General features: G+C 32.9%; 2 protein-coding genes across 7 annotated transcripts; one reads left to right on the forward strand and one right to left on the reverse strand.

Moving 5' to 3' along the window:
• Nucleotides 1-3116: 3116 nt before the first annotated feature.
• LOC128164491 (protein FAM110B-like) lies at nucleotides 3117-13935 on the forward strand. 6 transcript variants are annotated; one of them, XM_052828341.1, is made up of 6 exons: nucleotides 6525-6988; nucleotides 7264-7305; nucleotides 8036-8201; nucleotides 8838-8961; nucleotides 9538-10561; nucleotides 11303-13935. In XM_052828341.1, exons 3-5 carry the CDS (start codon nucleotides 8102-8104, stop codon nucleotides 10541-10543), a joined length of 1230 nt encoding a protein of 409 aa, XP_052684301.1. In that variant the 5' UTR covers nucleotides 6525-6988; nucleotides 7264-7305; nucleotides 8036-8101; the 3' UTR covers nucleotides 10544-10561; nucleotides 11303-13935. The 6 variants fall into 6 exon arrangements, with proteins under 6 accessions (XP_052684299.1, XP_052684302.1, XP_052684298.1 ...); XM_052828339.1 differs by lacking the exons at nucleotides 6525-6988; nucleotides 7264-7305 and adding an exon at nucleotides 3117-3228; XM_052828342.1 differs by lacking the exons at nucleotides 6525-6988; nucleotides 7264-7305 and adding an exon at nucleotides 5050-5261.
• A 375-nt stretch (nucleotides 13936-14310) lies between these two features.
• Nucleotides 14311-21119, reverse strand: LOC128164490 (uncharacterized). Its single transcript, XM_052828337.1, has 5 exons — nucleotides 21030-21119; nucleotides 16941-19068; nucleotides 16454-16528; nucleotides 16195-16299; nucleotides 14311-15904 (listed from the first exon to the last, which is right to left on the reverse strand). Exons 2-5 carry the CDS (start codon nucleotides 19060-19062, stop codon nucleotides 15786-15788), a joined length of 2421 nt encoding a protein of 806 aa, XP_052684297.1. The 5' UTR covers nucleotides 19063-19068; nucleotides 21030-21119; the 3' UTR covers nucleotides 14311-15785.
• Nucleotides 21120-21121: the final 2 nt, after the last annotated feature.

Consider the following 21121-nt stretch of genomic DNA (forward strand, 5'->3'; position numbering starts at 1 on the left):
ATTTTTGACATTTTTATGTAAAACTGGAACCCTAATTTCTAATTTCAGCCCCACCATGTTCCCCTCCACGAACTATAATATGAATAAATATAAAATTTCTTAGTAATAACTGGTTTCTGTAGTAAATTCACATACTATAGTCTCCATTCTTTAAAATCTGTTCCCCTCAATTTATATATAAATTCGAAAACTTGGCCAGTCACATTTTTTTCAGTGAGAGTTTTCTTATAATTTCTTCGTAGAATTGAATCTTCCTCTTTTTGGTGTGATCCACCGCCCATGCTACTTACATGTACGGTCATGATTTGAACAAACAATATGTGTCCAGTAATTTTACCAGCAACATGCTTGACGAACAGATTGGACAGGACACGCAATAGACCTCTTGATTTTCATGATTTAATGCCATAGGTAAATGTTTGTAATTTACTGGTATAGTTGTCTAAGAAATATCTATAGGGAAGTGGCAGCTACTGATAAAAGATTCTGAAATGATAACATTGATCAACTTAAAAAAAAAGAAGTTGGGAATGATCCCAGGGCACCTGTCCAACCCATTCCTCATTGCATCGATTATGACGAAAACAGTACAAAGGTATACAACCATTTCACTATAAAACCAGTTGGTTTACAAAACTGCTTAGATGTTCTTGGAAAATATTGTTCTGAGTGGAAACTGTGTGTCAATATGGAAAAATCAAATATTATGATTTTCAATGGTAGAACAGTTGATGAAACTTTGTACGGATTTTATTACAAACATCAAACGATTAACATAACAAATGAATATAAATATCTTGGTGTTGTGTTTACATCAGATGGAAAAATGAAATTTGCAGCCGAACAACTATCAGAACGCGCAAAAAGGCATATTATGCTTTGAAAACAAATTTTCCTCCAAATATTAATTTCTCCGTGGAAATTATGTTGCCAATAATGACTTATGGGTCTGAAATATGGATATCCGACTTCAAATGTGATTTAATGTCTTCAGAACAACTTACATTTGAAAAAACACAACACCTTATTTTTAAAGACATCTTGGGTGTACACAGAAAGGCATCAAATCTTGCTGTTTTATGTGAATTAGGACAATTTCCTCTGTATTATCTATGTATTAAGAATATGTTCAAATTTTATAAGAGACTGGAAGATATGGAATACAAAAATGATTATAATAATTACTTAGTAACATCTGCATTCAAAGAAGACAAAAAATTGTCTTCTAAAGTATCTTGGCAAATAAAACTGTCTTCATTGCTACAAAAATTAAATATCAATTCTTTGAATATCTGTCACAAATTTTAAAAGAACAAGTTAAAAGAACAATATCAAAACAAAATACTTGAACAACTAAACAATATATGTAAAGCTGGCTCTGGAAAATTGTCTTTTTAAAGCAAAATTGTAAACCAAAATGAATATGAACTACAACAATACTTAAAACTACCTTTAAAAAAATGTGACAGATCTGTTCTAACAAAACTAAGAATCAGTGCTCATTCATTATTTATCGAAACTGGTAGATATTCTAAACCTCCTATTCCAAGAGAAAAACGTCTGTGTAATTTTTGAAATTGTTTATTGAAGATGAGAAACACTTTGTATTGTATTGTTCAAAATATGACCAATGTAGATTGAATTATAATAATATTTTTAACGTGAAGACACAAATGTCAATCCCATTAAGGAACTTGTCAATCCTAAAAACATTACAGCTGCTAGAAGGATATGTTGTTTTCTAAAAAAAACCTGTTTCAACGCTAGAAAGGAAAGTCAACAATGAACACTTGTACAATTTTATGAATACCAATATAATAGTCTTCGCACAAACCTAGTTTTGTTCACCCACTGTTTTGTCCATTTTAGATTTGTAGTGTAGATTTATTAGTTAATGTTTAACTTTTGCATGCTATGTTTAATGTTTTTGTTTTATGTAACTCATATTCATGACTGTATGCCGACAGGTAATTGTCAATAAATGAATTGAATATATAAAAATAATGGGTTGAGGTCCATGTATAAATGAAATAATTAAGTACGTGTGTGTGTGTAGGGGGGGGGGGGGGGGGGGGGGTAATGTCGAAGGGGAACTTGCCTAACAATGTCACTCATAAAGGGTACGATGGGAATACAACTGAGTGGTAGTGGATGGAGCTTTTAAAGAGCTTGCTTAACACACACACACCCACACCCACCCACACACACACACACACACACAAAACAATGCATGTTGGCAGTATCAGCAAGAAAATGATAGATTATATATAGTTATGATATAAGTCTTTGGCCTCCACAATTCGCAATTTTTGGAATGTGTTTCATGAACATTTAAACATTGTTACGTTACTAGTATATTTTGAAATAAGTGTTATAATAATTTAATACCGATTTAATACAGAACCATTTGAACAAGAGCTTGGACTTTGGATAGTTGTGTCAAACGGCAATGTGACGTAAGGCTCTATGTTTCATTGTATGCCACTCAGCCATCATGATGGCTCTTTGAAGTCAAACAGATTTTTCTGGACTACGCAATCGGTGTCTATTATATTTTTCATTTATTTATTTTATTTAAAAATTGCAATCACTATAGCAGTATATGACGTCAGAATCTAAGTAAAAAACTAACATTTTTCTTATTATGTTTACAGAAAATATTTTGTTTGTTCAAGAAATCGCTCAATGTTTTTGTATTAAAAAAAATATTAAAAACAAGTCATTTATAATTTATGCCCAAAATGCGAAAATGGCGGGAAAAGTCTAACGTTTTGATGTCATATTTAAAAAAATTTGGCATTTGGATCAAAATGAAAAAAAAAAACCCAAACAAACCTATGTATATCCGCACAAAGAAAGATTAAATTGATGTTCATTTTTGGGGCCATACTATGCCCATATATTATACAGGGTACGTATATTATGTACGTATGCTCTTGTGTACAGTAGGCCTTAAAGGTTTTGCATGGATCTCAATTTTTGACAATTTTGTATAAAGTTCAATTATGATTATAGACATATCACAAAATAAGACTGAATAAGTGAAGTCCATTTTGGACTCATTTCAAGAGAAGAAATACCTAGATCCGTCCCTGGACTCGCACTTTTCTAGAGATCTGCACAAAGGGACATAACTTGTATTTAACTCCACCATGTAAACAATGAAATTGAAAATAACAGGTGCGTGTTTACCGCGCTGGTCAAAAGTGTTGGATTTTCCCGTGAGAGGTAATGTTACTGTTTATTTCGATTTTGTCCAATTGCTGTTTTGTCCTTATAAAACCAAATGAACACATTTCCATCATAGTTTTGGTGCATTTGGCATACACGTAGTGATTTATTCTGAATTTCCTCAGGCCCCTTTTAAATGTAGTTCAGAGCAATCGTTTCGGTTGAGTCCAGTGAGTATATAACGTTAAAGTTTAATGCTTACATTCACTATGGAAAAAAGAAAATAATGGTTAATAGTTAGTCTGAGGTTGATTGTTAGATAATTTTTTATAAGATGGTGGACATGAAATTTTGATTAATATGTTAAAGATTTAAGAATTTTGAAATTTAGGAAAATGATTAGCAGATCTTTAAAAAATTCAGGGACGTTAGATGTGTCTCTGGAAAATTCCCACTTTCTTGCTATATAAATAAAGTGCAAACAGAAGACTTCATCTCTCTTTTCTCTTTGAAAGTTTAATTGGGCTGACAGACCATGCAGGGATATGTTTATATGTTCCTTGACAAACCAGCCAAAATATAGTCCCAGAGAGCTTATTCTGTACATGTATGTGTCCGATAGAATGTTTTACTATTATGTAAAATGACAGATGTCTTACGGACCCAGTTTAGCTTAATATGACCAGACTCATGTCACCAGAGCAAAGCCTAGCAAGATTAGATTATCCTTTCTTAAATCTGTTCTCTTTTGAGAAGTGGACAGGTATAGCCTTATTCATCCACTTGAAGTGGTTGATGCCTTTGCCTAGTCACTTCTCAAAAGAGAATAAGTTAAACCTAATTAGAATTTAGATTTTTGTTCAATCATTAAAATGATGTTAATTATACTATGGACCTGATAGTTAAGATTGTCTGAGAAACAGTTAGAAATCCATCTCTTGACATGATAATATGTTACGTGCTTAGTCCCCCCCCCCCCCCCCCCCCCCCCCCCCCCAATTTCAATGCTAAGTAAATAAGATGAAAAGTACAAAAATTGACATTGGAATCTTTAGACCCCACTCTTAAGATGGATTAAGAAGTCCTTTATACATGTATACTGAAAGAAAAGCAGATAAATTATTAAATAGTCTAGAAAATGAAATCACATTTTTCAAAAGGAAGTACTTCACTGGATGAGGGTGTGCCATACATGTACCTCTCCTAGTCTCCTAGTCCTCATGTTTGACCAGTATTTTACATTTCCTAAGTAACAAAATTATCTGCCTCAAGCAGAGATTGTCTGCATGGAAACGAGAGTAGTCAATACTTCTGTTTAGATCTCCATGTTTGCAGGCAAAACTGATATGGTTGTTGGATTAGTGATAAAATCACTTTTGTAATTCCTCATGGTTATATAAAGCATATTGTCAGCACCAGATGTAAAATATATCTCAATTTTGATATTTTTTACAGGGAGTTTCCTGCATGCACATATATTTCACTTTGTTTTAACTGTTCATTGTCAATATTATTCTTATTTATAAATATAACAGATGAATGAAAAGATCCTTATGGTTATCATTATACAGCAAAATAAATGGTATAAATATATTATACATCAGTGATCACTGATATCAGAAAAATAAAATCCTTGGTCTGTTTTTTCCAAACTATTTTTATTAGTATTATACTGCATGTATATGTACATGTATTCAATGGATCATATAATAGAAGAATTTGAGAATGAGTAAATGTATGCCAAATTTTAACATGAAGCCAGAAATTGATGCATTTTGCAATTCATCGATTGCCTATTTTGAAACTCCCAAGCAATGGTTTCACAACACTTTTTCAGACAGGTTTGCTACTTGTAATAAGAGATGTAGACCCATTTCATGAAAATAAGAAACATATACTCTTCATTACAAGGTCATTCAAGATCACATCTATAGCTGTAACTTTTAAATGTCCTACATCTTCTCAAGGTCGATGATAAATCTCTCCCCTCAAACAAGCTGGGAAAAAAATCATGCTATAAAGCCCAGGTACATAAGCTTAAAAATGCTCTTTTGTGCAAGTGTATTCCCAAGGAAGAATGGACATGCAAGGTATATATAGTTAATGTTTACATTTAAAGTTGTTGTATGAGGAAGCTTAACATTTCCCAAGGAAACTTTAAATAAGCGGGGAACAATTGTCAGCTGTTTTGTTTAATGCAACAAGTTATGTGATTGTGTGAAGATAAAATGGCACGTAACCAGTAACCAAATGTTTGGCTTTTCTTTATTTCTTTGTAATAATGGAGACAGAACAGTTATGTCATATGACACAGTGTCTACCTGGGGTCAAATAAACCTTTAGTTATAAAAAAAAAGATGTTGTCTTTGACCCTGTATTGTCAGATGATTCTTTGAACTTTATTAAACTAAAGCTTAACTAGGTATTTCCATGTAATATGTTCTGTATCGGTCAATATAATGTATAGAGAGCCATAGAGGTATTTAATGCTCGATTGGTTCCTACCCACAACAAAGGTATCAGGTATACCCAGTCTGTTGTTGGCACAGGTCACAGTCATTGGTTCATAGACTGAGGATATCAACTCTCTCAAGTTGTTTCAGTTTTATCTCCTGGTAAATGACGTTGGCATTTCCTGTTGTATTTCACCTGTCTCTATCACGCAGCTAATATCATGGACTCATGATTAGTGACAAAGAGGTAAGGTGTTTAAAATATTTTGAAAGTGGGGAACACTTTAAAAAGTACACTGAGAATAAGTATTATTGCAGGCTAATGTGCTCTCTGTGTCAGCGTGTGTTAATGTTTAACAGTAATCCTTATCAATGATAGATACATGACTACTTTGTAAAGAAATTTGAAACATAAGAGTTACTGAGTTTCATAGATGTGTGACTTTTACGCAGCAAACATTATACCTATTTTATGAAATACATCCTTGTTACAAAGAATGAGTTTTGGAGGGGCCAGGCATTAGGATAAGACCCAGTGATTGATGACACAGTTATCGGACATTTTTACCTTTACTAATGATATGGTCGACTTGATCTTGGTGATCACTATCTCGTTAACATGATTCATTGACCATAAACCAGGATAGAAGTGTGTTTCGCTAATAATTGTTTATCCCCATGGACATCTTATTTTCTTTAATTAGATAAAGCATTAATGTCGGCTTCTACGTATGTGCCTTTCATCTTGGGCTCATCATGTTCTCAGGTGTGCTTCAGATGTCTGGGGTTTTTTTGACGATTTTCTGAAGGAGTGGTGTTAAACAAATTACTGGCTTTAATGTAATGTTGCTGTAAACTAAGGTAAATTAACGACATGTGTATACACCTTTATCATTCCAAGGCAGAAAGTCATGCATACTTATATAAGATTAGTGACTTTAGATTTAATGGCCTGTAATCTCAAGAGCTTAGCTACTTAATTATTCATAAAATCTGTTCATTAAAAGTCTTCCCCATGTCTGGATATTTGGGGTCAAGGTGCTGGCATGATAATTATACTTAGTTTGTAAAGATCTTTTTAAGATTGTCTTGTTTTGATCACTTATATTTCTATTACAAGTATACCTAAGGGATCAACTTCATTGTTACATGGGCAAGACTGGCCATTTTGACCAAGCTTTAATTGCTTGTTAAGTGTCATAAAGTTCATTGATAACAAGTCCTTTATTGATTTGTCTTTTTACTGCACAATGTGGGGGACATAGAGTATTGACTATTGATTATTCTACCTTAGTCAGACTAAATATGTCAATGAGTCACTAATACAGTATGGTGAGGCAGGTACAATGCGGAAGATATATAAGGTACTTTGTGAATTAGTTTCTCTTAGTATTTATTAAAAAAAATGTAATTTTTATCATTGATATATAAGATAAACAACCTAGCTGAATAACACTTTTTATAAATCTCACATTGATTTTTAACACTTGTTGACTAAGTGTCATACGACATATTTTGCAATTTGAATGATGATGTAAAGCATAAAACTTTTCCTGTGGTTGGTAGTTGTTATTTTTACACACAATGCTTCCAAAAAAAAAATGTTTCGCCCATTCACTGACAACCATTTTATTGTTAGACAACCAAAACTGTGCATCTGTAGGAACAATGGAAACTCAAGGTAGAAGCATTTAATGATTTGGAAAAGCAAGTCAGTTTTTGTCTATTCATTGAATGCTATTTCATTGTCAATCTGTTTGGTTGTATAATTGAGTTCATTTTCAGAAGTTTTTAAAAAGAGAATGAGGTCTTTAAATTTCTGTATTTGCTCTAACCAGGCGTGTATTTGAGCTTTAGTTACATGTACACTGTTGTTAAATCCTCTGAAAAATTTGTTAGGGCATGTAAACAACAGATAGGTACACAGGGACTGGGAAACAATAACAAACATGATTTTTTTTCTGCACAATACACTAATTAATAGAAGATAAACTACACTACAGTTCTAATAAAATGGAAAAAAAAGTTGCTCTACATGTGCAGTAAAACACGGTTATAACGAAGTGCCAGGGACGGGCGAATTTGCTTCGTTATAAGCGTAATTCGTTATATTCGTCAAGTTTACAACATGTAATACAGTCACGGGGAATGAAAATCACTTAGCTGTAAGCGTCAATTCATTATAAGCGTGTTCGCTATAACCGTGTTTTACTGTAATGATATTTAAGAATTTTGCACATCAACAATAACATAATGCCATTTGTATATCCACTGTATGCATTGTGCCATAAACAAATGAAATGAAAGCACCTGTGTTAATGCATGCATTATATCTAGGGCAAATCATAATTAATTTGTTAATTTATTCTGGTACTGCAACATTTTTTCAAGTGGCATTTTCTATGTTATAGCTAATGGGCTGTAGCATTGGCAAATGAAGATTTGGAAGCAAATAGGAGACTGTGAGAGTTTCAGACATGAGCCTTCAGTTGACCTCAATTACTCAGACTCCTGACCGACTGGCCAGCAAAGGAGCAGAATTTCTCAGGCGGAACAATGCCAACACAGGGATATTTGGTGAGTACAAAATGTACAGGTAGTCCAAAAAGAGGATTATTGTCCATTGATTTCTGGATTTGAAATTTCAATTTTATGAAACTATATACATTTAAAATGAAATACAGGTATAAAATACTACAAATTACTAGTAATTCTGATTTTATTTTAAAAGATTTATTTGTATTCGATATAAAAATTATTCTATCATGCTTTCCCAAAAAAGAATAAACATTTACATTAATGTTTTTAAGTGGGAAGCTTTTGAATATTTTTTTTCAAAGTATTCAGTATGCACTTTGTATATATTTCATAATTTGGAGTCCACTTAGAGCAGCAGTCTCCTTTACTTTTGTCTGATTTATCAATAAAAAATTCTCACAAGACTAAACATGAAGAGATTCTGATATGCTATCCAGATGAAGCTGTGTATCTCTTAAGATAGGATCAGGTCTGAAGTGATAGATTGTGGCAATCAAAACAGGTAATATGCTTGCTGCTAAAACAATCAGTTGAGGCAAGGGAGGCCACTCATTGAGAGATCCCAAACCACAAGCTAAAGAAAAGTGAAGGCTGCTTGTCCTTCAAGTTGATCTGCAGTTTTGAAGGAGAGTGCATAACATGAAACATCTGACAAATTTCTTCATGCAATTACAGCTCGTAGACGCAAGAGTGCGGTGGAACTTTTAGAGGCATCCAAGTCGGAGTATGTGAAGAGTGTCAGCGTATTAAATCACAAGCAGGAGCTAAAGCACCCTGAGGTTCTGCATATTGGGAATCAGTAAGTACAGCATGTAAATTTCAGTGCAGCAGATCGGTGTCGCAGTAGAATTGATTTTTAGGGAGTTTGACTTCATTATTTCTGATGCAGTATTCTCTCAACTAGTTATCTTTGTTTTTAGATACTTAATTAATAGCTCTAAAATTTTGAGATAATTTTGTATTTAGTGAAGTGAAAAATCGGAAAAGTAAGTGGTTATTCTTTTTCATTGCTGGTAGTTTTGATATGAAGGATGTTATAAATTTTAAGGAACACAAATCTCTTAATGACTTATGGAATATTAAACTTATTTGCCCCAATAAAAAACTTATTTATAATCCAACTCGCAAGCTTCATTTTATGCTTCAGTAGAAACTGATGAGCAGGTATAAGAGGATGATTGAATGTACTCCAAAAAATGTATTTAATCAATATAAATCAATATTCTCCATCCAAGAAATTCAGCTGCAGCCCTTTCTGGTACAATGACTTAATCACAGTAATATTTGAAAATCATCAGCTTGATTGATAATTGACATGAGTTTTCTGAGAACAAATGTACATAAAAGGCTATAATCAATATTGTCTCTGTTTAAGGTCAAATAGCAATATCCCAAGCAATTGTCCTGTTCGCCCTGTGTCAGAGTATGGAACAGGAAGGGATTCTTTGGATCATATAGGTGATACTTCAGCACCACATATATCTGTTGAGAGAACTGATGGTAAATGTGTTCAGAAGAAAAATTCAAATAGCTCGGTGCATTCTGGGTCTTCCAAACGTGTTCGGCTGGTGAGTGGGGATGGTGGTAGACTTGGACAAAGCAGTCCTGAAGCTGGGAGAATTGGACCCAAAGAACCCGATTATATTGTGTCCCCAGTGCTGAGTGAAAATCAAAAAATAAAAGTTTGTGCATCTTTGTCAAATAGTTCCGATATCAAACATAAGGACCATGGAGTGAATATGGATTCCGCTGTCAAAGAAAAACCAAAACTTCCAGAAAAGCCTAAAATTCCAGAGAGACCTAAACTTCCAGAAAAGCCCAAAATTCCGGAGAGACCAAAGCCACCTGTGAGATCTAAAGATTTCTTAGTTCCTACTTCATATCAGTCTCTTAGTACATCAGTGACAGTGCTTGTTGAAAAACGATGCTCTAATCCTACAAAAAAAGGGTCAGAAAATGAACATGGTATAGTGAGAAGAAAAAAGACCCTCCACAGATCTCAGTCTGACCTTAGCTGTCGACACTCAAGGACAAGTTCAGATATGTCTGACCTCAGCTCAAGGAGGTCAAGGACAAGCACAGATTTGGAGAGATTTTTTGATCAAATGGGCATTGACCGAACAGTGTTGGACCCGATGCTTAGACTTCACCACAGAACTCAGGCTCATGAGTTACAGAGCATGAGTTCCATTGCGTCTGCTCCAAATGATAGGAGCTCCTGCAGTGATGCTTCACAGGGCGGTGAAATGTCAGAAACAGATAAAAAAATAGCCGAGCGTAACAGCAAACAAACTTCTATAGTAGAAACAAATGCTAGGATCATAAAATGGTTGTGTAATGTGAACAAGGCACAGAAACCCAGTCAGCAGTCTTCATCCTAACAAAGGTCTCGTACTCTGGTGAGTTGTAATTTCTGCACATCTGTGATTGAATTGACAGGTGATTTCTGTTAGTGCACAGCTACCTAATGAGTGTTTAGGTTTTTACTAATTAAATTCATAATGTAATCTTGTGAACCTAAACTTTTTGATTTATGGAGCATTTAGTTGTTCATTAATCTGGGTATTTTATAAAGCTACCATTATTTATGAGATTGATTCTGAGAGAATAAAAATCAATTACTAAGTTGATACATAATCCAACAAACTTTATTTAGACAAGTATGTTTCAAAATTTAGAGCAAATATATCTTGTTACATGAAATTTTTTCCAGAAAATTATGTAAGTCGATGTGTAATATGTCATTTATGTTAAAAATATTTACTAGAGATAAAGCAATTGAACATTGCTAAAAAACTTACTGTAGATTGTCTGAGGGTTAGACCACTTTAGCCCATATGCATTTATAATATCAATAATACAATAGTGTCATATCTATACATTCAGTGGGTAAAATATGACTCTAGGCAGGTCAAACTTAAAGGGTGACCAACATATTATTGGAAGTTCAAAAGAAGTAACATTGAACTAACACTAAACCTTGATCTTAGCGAACAAGTAAAACTTAGCATAAGTTATGATAAAATTATAAATGATATACTTTAACTACTGGTTTTACAAGTGATGTTTGAGGTAACAATACTTGTAGATTAAGATGCTTCTTTACTGTCTTTTAATCCATTTTTTTTACTAATTTGCAGATAACTTTTGGATTGAAGTCATGCAATAATGGTGCAAAAATTATTACTATTGACGAATGAAGATTAGAATTTGAATCCTGATCTTGGAGAATCTCAACCAAAGCAACAAAATTAGTGTTCAGTTCTTTCTGTTTAATCCATAACATGGTTATATTTACCATTTAAACTGGAGATTTACCATATATGATACAAATTCTTACTAGTATTATTCTGGTACCTCTACAAACCATATGTGCTAAGAAACTGATGTATATGTTAAATGCATTAATGATTACCGGTATTTCAATTATTTGACTATTTTTTTTTTGCTTTTATCTGTGCTTAAGTGCTGAATAATTCAAACACACTATGTGAAGTGCTTTGTTGGAATTTGAGGATAATGGAAATGATTCATAATGGTTTATACATGTAGTTAGATATTTTGACTGTGTTAATATGATAGCAGTAAAATAGTTTATCCAATGCAGATTCCATTGCCGAGGATATTTACAGCGAAGGAAAGCTTGCCTCATAATTCTTTTATTTAAAACCACTTAATTTGGAAAATTGCTTTTATGGAATGCAAGTGCATATAGCAAAAGTTAATTTTACCAGCTTTTAACTGCAATTGACCAAGTTTTGCTGTGAGAATCTGTATTGTACAAGAATCAATAATTTGAGTACTCAGTACCATTTTGAAGAAATATGTACACTTTGGAGAATGGTGTTTAAAAAAGAGCATTTTTTTAAAAGGTGTCTCTTATTGTGATATATATGCATTTAGACAATTTTAACATGTGAAATATCTGCACTGAACTGAACTGTACTGAATGCCCTGTCTTTGAACTCTTCACAGCTTAAAGTTTGAAAATAGACCAAAAATATGCATTTCCTTTGAGTTGTATTAAAAGTCTAGAGGTTTTTTTTTCATTTACCATTTATATGTACTTGTAAGTCAAAGCATTGTTTTGCATGTTTATATACCCACACATTACCCAGGGAATTTTCTATCCTGCAACTTGTGTGGTAGTAACATAACTGACACTGAAAAGAAATGTAGACCAGGGTCTTAATTAATTCTGTATATATATCCATGTACCAGTAAATCTTCAAAACTTAGCTCTATTTAATATATCTGTGGAACTTTCTTAATAGACACTGTGATAGAGATCTGCATTGTAGTGCCTTTTATATTTTACAGGGAACATTTCCAGCTAATTGTTTTATTTTGGAGCTTTTGGCATCTGAATTTAGTAGGTGGAAATTTGTTGTCTTTGTATCAAAGGCCTTTATTGTTGGTATACTGTATCAGGTATTGTTATATAATAGAGATATATTGTCGTTGCTTTATGAAATTGTGGACTAATTGAAAGTAAAATAATAATACCAATCAAAACATTTCAGTTAGTACATTCTTTATTTAGATCGAATCAACACAACTTGATTATGTATGAAAAACATATTAATTTTAAAGCTATACACGCTATAATTTGCGTCAATTTTGAATAAAGGGGAAAATGTATGTGTTTGATTACTAATAAAAGTTACCTTTATTCTGTTAATTATAATGCTCAATTCGATCACGTAACAAATATATCAAATATTAAACAATAAAAAATATTTATTTTCCTGCCAGGAAAGTAATGCCTCCTCGTGAATATCAATCTATCACGTGATATCGACAGCTAAATTTAGCCTATCATACCAAAACTGGTGAAGGGTCAACATCTTCATAATTGTGATAGTTTCACAAAGGAAGGGATATTTTCAGTAAAGCATAAATTTGTCCGATATACGAGTACAAACAAAAGAAAAAAAATACAAGCCTGTGAGTAGATATGAATACTTCCTTTAAAGAAATGACGTAGACCTGTGTTTTTCCCCTATGTGCTATTTATAGATCCTATAAGTGTTAATGCAGAAGTAAGGGTATCGTGAATGGCAAGCGTATTTTACTCATTATACATGTATGTATTTCAAATTAACAACTGTTAAGCATATTAAAAATCAAGTTGGATATTTAATTAGGCAAACAATAACGACCACCTAGTTCTCCGCGGACATGCGCAATGAGGTCGGTTTGCTCTTCCTTCATCAATATTCATGAAAAGGTATATTTTCCTAGCTGGAAAATAAACAATTAAAAATATATATCTTTGTAACGAGATGGAATTCACCCTTGTAATTTACAGATTAAGGATAACTTTTATAAGTTGACAAAGACATGCGTTTTCACTGTCATTCAAAATTGACGCAAATTATAGCGTGTATAGCTTTAAGCATTCTGTTTATATGTTTTTATCTATATAACCTCTTTTATAAGTGTACTAAACAATTCACTACAAAATCTCCGAGTTTCTCAAACAAGAGGCCCATGGGCCACAATGCTCACCTGAAAAAGATTTGTATTGCTTTTAACATTTTTCCAAATCTGAAACTTTTCTTAAATGTTATAAAACTTGCAATAATTCTTGTATACATGTATTAAAAGAATTGACAATACATAAAAACAAAATATTAAAAAAAGGTAATTGAAACCTACTTTTAGTACATCACATCCAAGTTATTATTGCATCAACAAACAAATCTTATCTTTGGTCTCATTGTATCAAAGATAACAAAATTGGAAAATGAATAAAGATAAAAAATAAAAAGAATACTGCGATCTTCTTTTGAATAAGGGTTATGAGGTTGTACACAAAATTATTTAAACTACCATATAATGGGTATTTTCTGCAGTTGTTATTTTCTGCGGTATTTTGTGGGTATGAAAAATTCGCAGAAATTAAATTGAAAAATATTCTTAAATCATTCACTAATTTTAATGAATACTGTATCTACCTGTTGTATTCTCAAATGTGGTCAGTATGTTGCTCAGTACTCAGGATAAGATAATTAACCCTGATTAATCAGTTTATTATCATTTGGGTGGAACAAGTCGTAAAATTCACACTTGCAAAATATGGTGCCAGAAACTTATATTCTAGACTAAGTATATATATCACCAAAATACACACTCAAAAATAACAAAATTATCAGATGCGATTTATTTTTTTAGGTTACATGTATCGATCTGCATTTGCAAATAATGTATTCTAAGAGCTTGTATGAAATTCATTTGCAAATCCTATTTTATACAACAACAGTCTTAGATGTAAAGTGTTGGATAAGTAAAAATAATCTTCAATAACGATCAGTCAAATTATATAATATCAAGGGTTAAAGTCAGTCAAACACACAAACGCGTAATTTGACTATTGGTTACATGAAATTTAAAACAGATTTTATATATATACCGGTACTGTGGAATCATTAAAATTTTTTGGTGGCTCAATTTTCGTGGTATTCATGGGAAGCCCTCCCCCACAAATTTACATCCTCAACGAAAACAAATTTTGAAAGAGTTTATCTTGCCGATACTAAAAACCGACAAATCCACGAAATGACATCACCACGAATAAGCAAAAATCCAACAATCCAAGAAAACTGACCCCAACGAATTTAAATGATTCCACAGTAATCATCATTTGTAAGTATTCACGCACATTTTTAAGTTACAAAATTCTGATATCTAACATGAAACAAATGTGAGCTTTAACAGAAATTGTAAAAATAAACACTGACCACTCGACAATTACTGCAGCTAGAGACAACAGGTGGCTGATTAAGTAATGGGAAATTAGCACTCTCATTACTCACAGAATCGGTGGTACTCCCCCAAACAGTGTTAAAAAAAACCACACGAAAGATGAAGTCAAAATCATACACATTGTATAATAAATACGGTTATGTTGAAATTTATTTCTTTTTGCGGTCTAATGTAATCGCAAAAATTGGCAACGCAAAATATAATTTGATACCTGTTAGAATCTAAATGGCAAAAATTTTGAGCCACAGAAAATACTAGTTATAAGTTATTTAAAATTCCCAACCCAAAAGGATGCTTTGTATTAAGTTTGGTTAACAAATTTGGTTAACATTTGGCAATGTCCAGTAGTTCTAGAAGTCAAAATTGTAAAATGTTACACACAGACAGAGTGAGATAGATGGCAGACAACATGTGATCAGGAAATCTCATTTGAACCTTTTTTAGTTCAGGTTATATATAGCTAAAAAGCCAAACAAAAACTGGCAGTAAATCATACATGTTCATATAACTGTAACAACAATTAAAAAATTAACTTACATTGACATAACAGTGTGCAATTCGCTATCACATACATGTAGAAACAAAGTAGTTATGCCATTAATTAATTTCTTTGTTCCAGTGTAAACAATATTTTAAATTTTCATCTTTCACAACAAAAGAAATGTATCACAGTTTATCTATATCACATCTTTTGTAGACCAGCACAGGGTATAACAATTAATAACAAAATGTTGAATTGTAACATCTATCTGAGTAAATTGTAAATGAAAACATCTTAAAAAATTTTATAAGCCAAATATAAACACTTTGAAAGCGACATCCCTGCATGTTACAGCTCTATAATGATTGGCCAGATCATTGCTTTTTAATGTATGGGTGAAGGGAGACAAGTCTGCTCTGCTTTTTGGACAGCCCAAGTCTGATGGGCTTCTTGCATGTAGATATCAGCAACATCTTACACGAAGAATCATTATCTGGAAGTATATAAAATGAACAGAATCAATATGATGCATTCAACTCAAGACATCCTAAACAAGTAAGATTGGTCAGTAGAATAATTAATAATGATACTGGGTTACATTAACAAGCATATAAAATAAGATTCAATCAGGATTAGAATACTTGTATTATCTTAAGAAATACTAAAGTCATTTAGGTTATTAAAATTGTCTTGTTTGTGTGTTCCTGAATTCAAGTTACCAGCTGGTATAATTCAAAAGTTTTTATGCATCCCCATGGGTCAACTTAATTTAAATCAATGTACCATCTCTCTCAGAATTTGGAACAACTGCGTCTGTTTCATAAGAAGGAGTGTATTTCCACTTAAAACACTTTGTACTTTCATATACTGGTACACCATGAACAGAATCTGAAAATAATATATTTTTTTGAAATATTTTTTTTCATGTCAGATAATAAAAGACATTCCGTAATCTTTCAAACACAAGAACTGGGAACAATTTAATGAATGATGCAAATTAAAAGAAATCAAGTTAGAGCATAGAAGATAACCTAATTCTTACCATCTGTTGTGTCTTTCTGATCATCCAAAATGGTCTCTTTTATATGAGAACTTGCTTGGAATTTTGCGTTATCTTCTACAAAAATAAAGAAGAGGTCCATACTCAACTGAATAACAACCATTATGTTTATCTTTTTATCCCTTTCTAATATGTTTTATTTACCAAATAAAAATTTGATAGTTTTGAAAGATTATATACAAAATTTAAACATAACATCATGAAGTATCAAATTTCAGGTACAAATCATGGTGGAAAAGTGTATGTACATGAACAAAACAATTATCTTCATCTTTCATACAACACATTACGAGCAGAAATTGAGCTAAAAAAAAGATCCAAGATTTAGGAGGAAGATATCTGGATAATGCAATTTACTTCTACAGCGTCCAATAATTGTTTCTTGTTTAGTTAAAGCAAATATATATGTACAAATTTTTATCACTTGCTCCATCACAAGGGCCTATATTAAGGTACAAAAGCTGCATACCTTCATACAGTGATTCTGCATCATCTATGTGCAGTTGTTCATTGTTTACTGCTGAAGGAACCAACTGTTCAGAGGACTGTACATGTTGCTCTTCTGCTACAACAAAGTCTCTTCTCTTGCTGATGACAACTATTTCATCTACAACATGATCGAATGAATCTTTTGTCTTCTTTCCATTGGTATCATGTAAGTCTCCCTCATAATTATTTGATAACTCCTCCTTTAAAATGATCTGAGGTTCAACATATTCAACTCCGTCAATGTCTTTGTTACCATCTTCATCTATTGTTACAGTATCTTCCTTGTTCACATCAGTACCAGTGCTAGTATTTGGAATTGAAACAATAGGGACATTACCGGTAATTGCAGAATACTTGTCTCCAACCATTTGACATATTTCTCTCTGATTTTCATCATCTGATAATTGATGCAGACCCGATAAGTCATTTTCCAGTTTCATACGCTTGCATGGGATTGTCTGCTCAACAATCAAGTTAAATTCATCATCAATCTTAATTTTTTCAAAAACTTCATTTTCAAAGCAAGAACCAGAGTTTTTTTTGTTTGTAAGGTGTCCAGGTTTTTTATATTCAGATGTTAAATTTCTATTAGAAATTTCATGTTGCTGTTTTTCTGCAAGGCAAGCAACATAAGAGACATCAGCCTCTAGATCTTTCCCTTCATGTTTCAATGGTGACAAACCTAATGACTGAACAAATGTAATTTTATTATCACAAAGATTCTGTTCCTGTTCTGTAGATATCAGCAGAAAGCTATTAGTTTGTCTTTCATGAGTTTCTTCTGCATTGTTCTCTTTGCAGACTGAATTTTCTGATATTGGCATTTCCATTGCAAGATCCTGGTCATGTTCAGAAATGGATGGTTTAGTTTCAATTGCAAGATTTTGGTCACCTTCAGAAATGAATGGTTTAGTTTCAATTGCAAGATTTTGGTCACCTTCAGAAATGAATGGTTTAGTTTCCATTGCAAGATTTAGTTCATGTTCAGAAATGGATGGTTTATTTTTTGTTGCAAGATTTTGGTCACCTTCAGAAATAGATGGGTTAGTTTCTGTTGCAAGCTGATTTTGGTTGGGTGCACAAATAGAAGGGTTTTTCTTAAAAAGACTTTGCTCAATATCAGATCCATCAGTTTGATCAGTTTGGTAGTTCTTTTGCTTCAAGATACTCTTCACAGCAAGCATCTTCAGACTTCTAAGCTGCATGTGATCAAGAATTTCTGCAGATGATTTATGAAGAGTTTCAAGGCATAATGTATTGAGAGGCAACACATTTCTAACAGTATTCTTCTCTACTTCTTTTTCATTTTTAGCAAAACTGAATTCATTTTCTGTAACAATCTTGTCCTGTTTCTGTCCAAAATCATTAGGTATATTCATCGAATCACTGACATTTATGCTTGGTCTACTCTTAAATCCTTGATCCTCCAAAAATATTTCCTTTTCAGGTGTCTTAATTGTATGGCTTGGATTAGTTGTATGGCTTGGACTCCTTGTAATAAGTGATTGATTTGATTCACATTGAAAGTTGGTAATGTGTCCCTTTTGAGTAACAAGTTCCTGAACAAGATAAACCTTTTGTAACTCAAGTTTTTCTTCCTCATTTTGTTCGCCTAGTTGTGTGCAGTCATTAAAATCCAGACCTTTTCCATGGTTATCTATATCATTGACAGTGTTTTTCTCCTGTGGAAGTCCAACCATGTATGATATCTCTAATGACCCTTTGTTGAATTCATTTGCTTTCTCCTCAGCAACATTTACTTTCTGAGAATTTTCACAACATTTATCTAGCATGGAAGCCATTAACTGAAGTATATCATTTTCATCTTCTCTATTCAAGGATGAATTTTGCATCGGCATTAATTCCATGATCTGATCCTGATCATCTGTCACTTGGCTGGTCAGCATATTTGATGTACATAGTGTATCTTCATGATTATCTATGTGTTCAGGACCTCTATTGATAACAACATTTATTTCCCTTGACTTTGATTTATTCCGAGTCAGTGTGTTGGCATCTAGGTCTGAGCAGCATTGCTGCAAAAGCTCCTCCAATACAACAGCAACTTCTTCCCTGACAAGTTGATTATCAAATGATGCCATTACTTCCTAAAAATAAAAGTTTTATTAATACATGTACTGTCACTACTGTGTACAACACATATGCTTCAAATTCATAAGCTGGGCTTTTAAGGCTTCAAATCAGATTGTTATATTTTCATGTTAAATACTGAAATCTGATTGGTTTAGACCCAGTTCATAATCTGTTCTATTACCTAAGCGTTAGCAACGCACTTAGCAATGGGTAACATTACAAATTGTTACATGCGCGAAAATCATGCACGTACGGTTCGCCTTAGAATTCACGTTATTCCTATCTAAAAGCAGTGATGTTTTCTTTAAAATTAAGACATTCAGTATAACAAAATAAATAGTGCCTGTTTGGGAAAGTAACAGTTGAAATTGACATCCCGAGAAAACCATTGTCAACCGACGCGAAATTGACACCCCGAGAAAACCATTGTCAACCGACGCGAAGCGGAGGTTGACAATGGTTTTTACGGGGTGTCGATTTTAACTGTTACCCTCCCAAACAGGCACTATTTATATAATATAAGCCAAGAGGTAACAGGGACCCTTGTGTGCTATGTTGCCTATTGCCAAAGACAGATGGTGACATGAAACCCCCTGCCCATCATCAGAACCCACAGGTTTTCTATCCATTACACTGCTTTCAAAGCAGTGAAATAGATAGAAAACCGATATAGGTTTTGATGATGTTCCTGGCCCAGGGGCCATAAAACTAAAAGTCAAGCTTCCTTTTGATCCTAGTCTTCTTTTTTTTCTCTATATTCCTTATTATTAATAAGGTACCTCACAACACTTTCACTTATACTTTTTAAGACACTATGTCACAAGATGGCTATTTAAATGTTTTGTTAAACTGTTTATATTGTTGTATATGTATATCGTCGTAGCTCAGTGGTTAAAGTATTGGGCTTCTGAACCACAGATCATGAATTTGAATCCACGTGGAGCTTTAATTTGTTCATGTGAACTGATTTAAATTTTTTAAATGTAATTTTTCATCCAAAATTGCATATTTTTTGGCCTATAAGACTTAAATACTTTATAATATCAATCATAATCGAGTAATTTTTGCTGATTTGAGAAAACATTTCACGGTGTACTGAGCCACCTTAATATACCTGAGAGTGAGTAAAAAAGTGAACTGGCTCCAGGGGGGCCAAAAGATTTAGACTATATGGATATACCAGTATTTAGCCACAAAGCCATTGTAATACAGAATAAGCTATCTCATTCTAACATTTTTCGCATATCAATTCAATTACATATTTTGTCCCAATTACAGTAATTTAAATGCTAAACAAAGATAATGTGTAGTCTGAAATTTTTAAATAACTTTGCGGCTTGACACACATCATCATGCAAACATCACTCTTTGGGTGAAGCATTAGTCAAAAATGGGCAAGTGGGGAGTTCTTAAAAATAGTTCAAACAACACTTTTACATCCACATCTTTAGATAAGAAATTGAGTTGAAGGTCATTGCATACTCTTTCCCACAAGTACTTTATTAATGTGGTAGTAAGCCAGATGGGACCAAGGAAAGAGAAATTATTAAATCTGCCATAACCTTGACCTTTAACCTAAAAACTTGGGCAATGGGAGAGCGAATAGGCTAAGGACAAGTGATATACAATGCTGATATGATCAGGTATCGTATGGATTGACAGATTGATAATGTTCAAAAATAAAAAAAATATATATACCAGGTATTCCCTACTTAATACCAAAAATAAACAAAGTACACATCCCACAGGAGTAATGAAAAATATAATTAACGGTTTGCAAAATGATTTATAATTAGTGGAAAACATCTCATGCACAATTAGGTCGACATTTTTACTGGTATGTTTCCTATGCAAGGATTTGTAAAAATATGTCGATATGAAATTGATGTTTTGAATACTATGGAATATGTCGTTACACATAAACAGTATCATTTAAATAATCATATTGATAACTGTTAAAAGAGTGATAACTTACACTCAGTAGTACAGTCGTCTGCTTCTCCTTTGACGGCTCGAGAAAACACGTGCGTCTGTTTACATCTCGTTGTGATCTCGTTGCAAATAAAA

Source organism: Crassostrea angulata, chromosome 10 (genome assembly GCF_025612915.1).
Source record: "Crassostrea angulata isolate pt1a10 chromosome 10, ASM2561291v2, whole genome shotgun sequence".
NCBI lineage: Eukaryota > Metazoa > Mollusca > Bivalvia > Ostreida > Ostreidae > Magallana > Magallana angulata.

Excerpts from the sequence above, each read along its gene's own strand:
- LOC128164491 (XM_052828339.1), top strand. The coding sequence starts at position 8,102 with ATGAGCCTTCAGTTGACCTCAATTACTCAGACTCCTGACCGACTGGCC. Across the intron at positions 8,202-8,837 it reads TGCCAACACAGGGATATTTG|CTCGTAGACGCAAGAGTGCG; the intron begins GTGAGTACAAAA and ends ATGCAATTACAG. Across the intron at positions 8,962-9,537 it reads GTTCTGCATATTGGGAATCA|GTCAAATAGCAATATCCCAA; the intron begins GTAAGTACAGCA and ends TCTCTGTTTAAG.
- LOC128164490 (XM_052828337.1), bottom strand. The coding sequence starts at position 19,062 with ATGGCATCATTTGATAATCAACTTGTCAGGGAAGAAGTTGCTGTTGTA. Across the intron at positions 16,300-16,453 it reads TCAGAAAGACACAACAGATG|ATTCTGTTCATGGTGTACCA; the intron begins GTAAGAATTAGG and ends TATTATTTTCAG. Across the intron at positions 15,905-16,194 it reads TCCAAATTCTGAGAGAGATG|ATAATGATTCTTCGTGTAAG; the intron begins GTACATTGATTT and ends ATATACTTCCAG.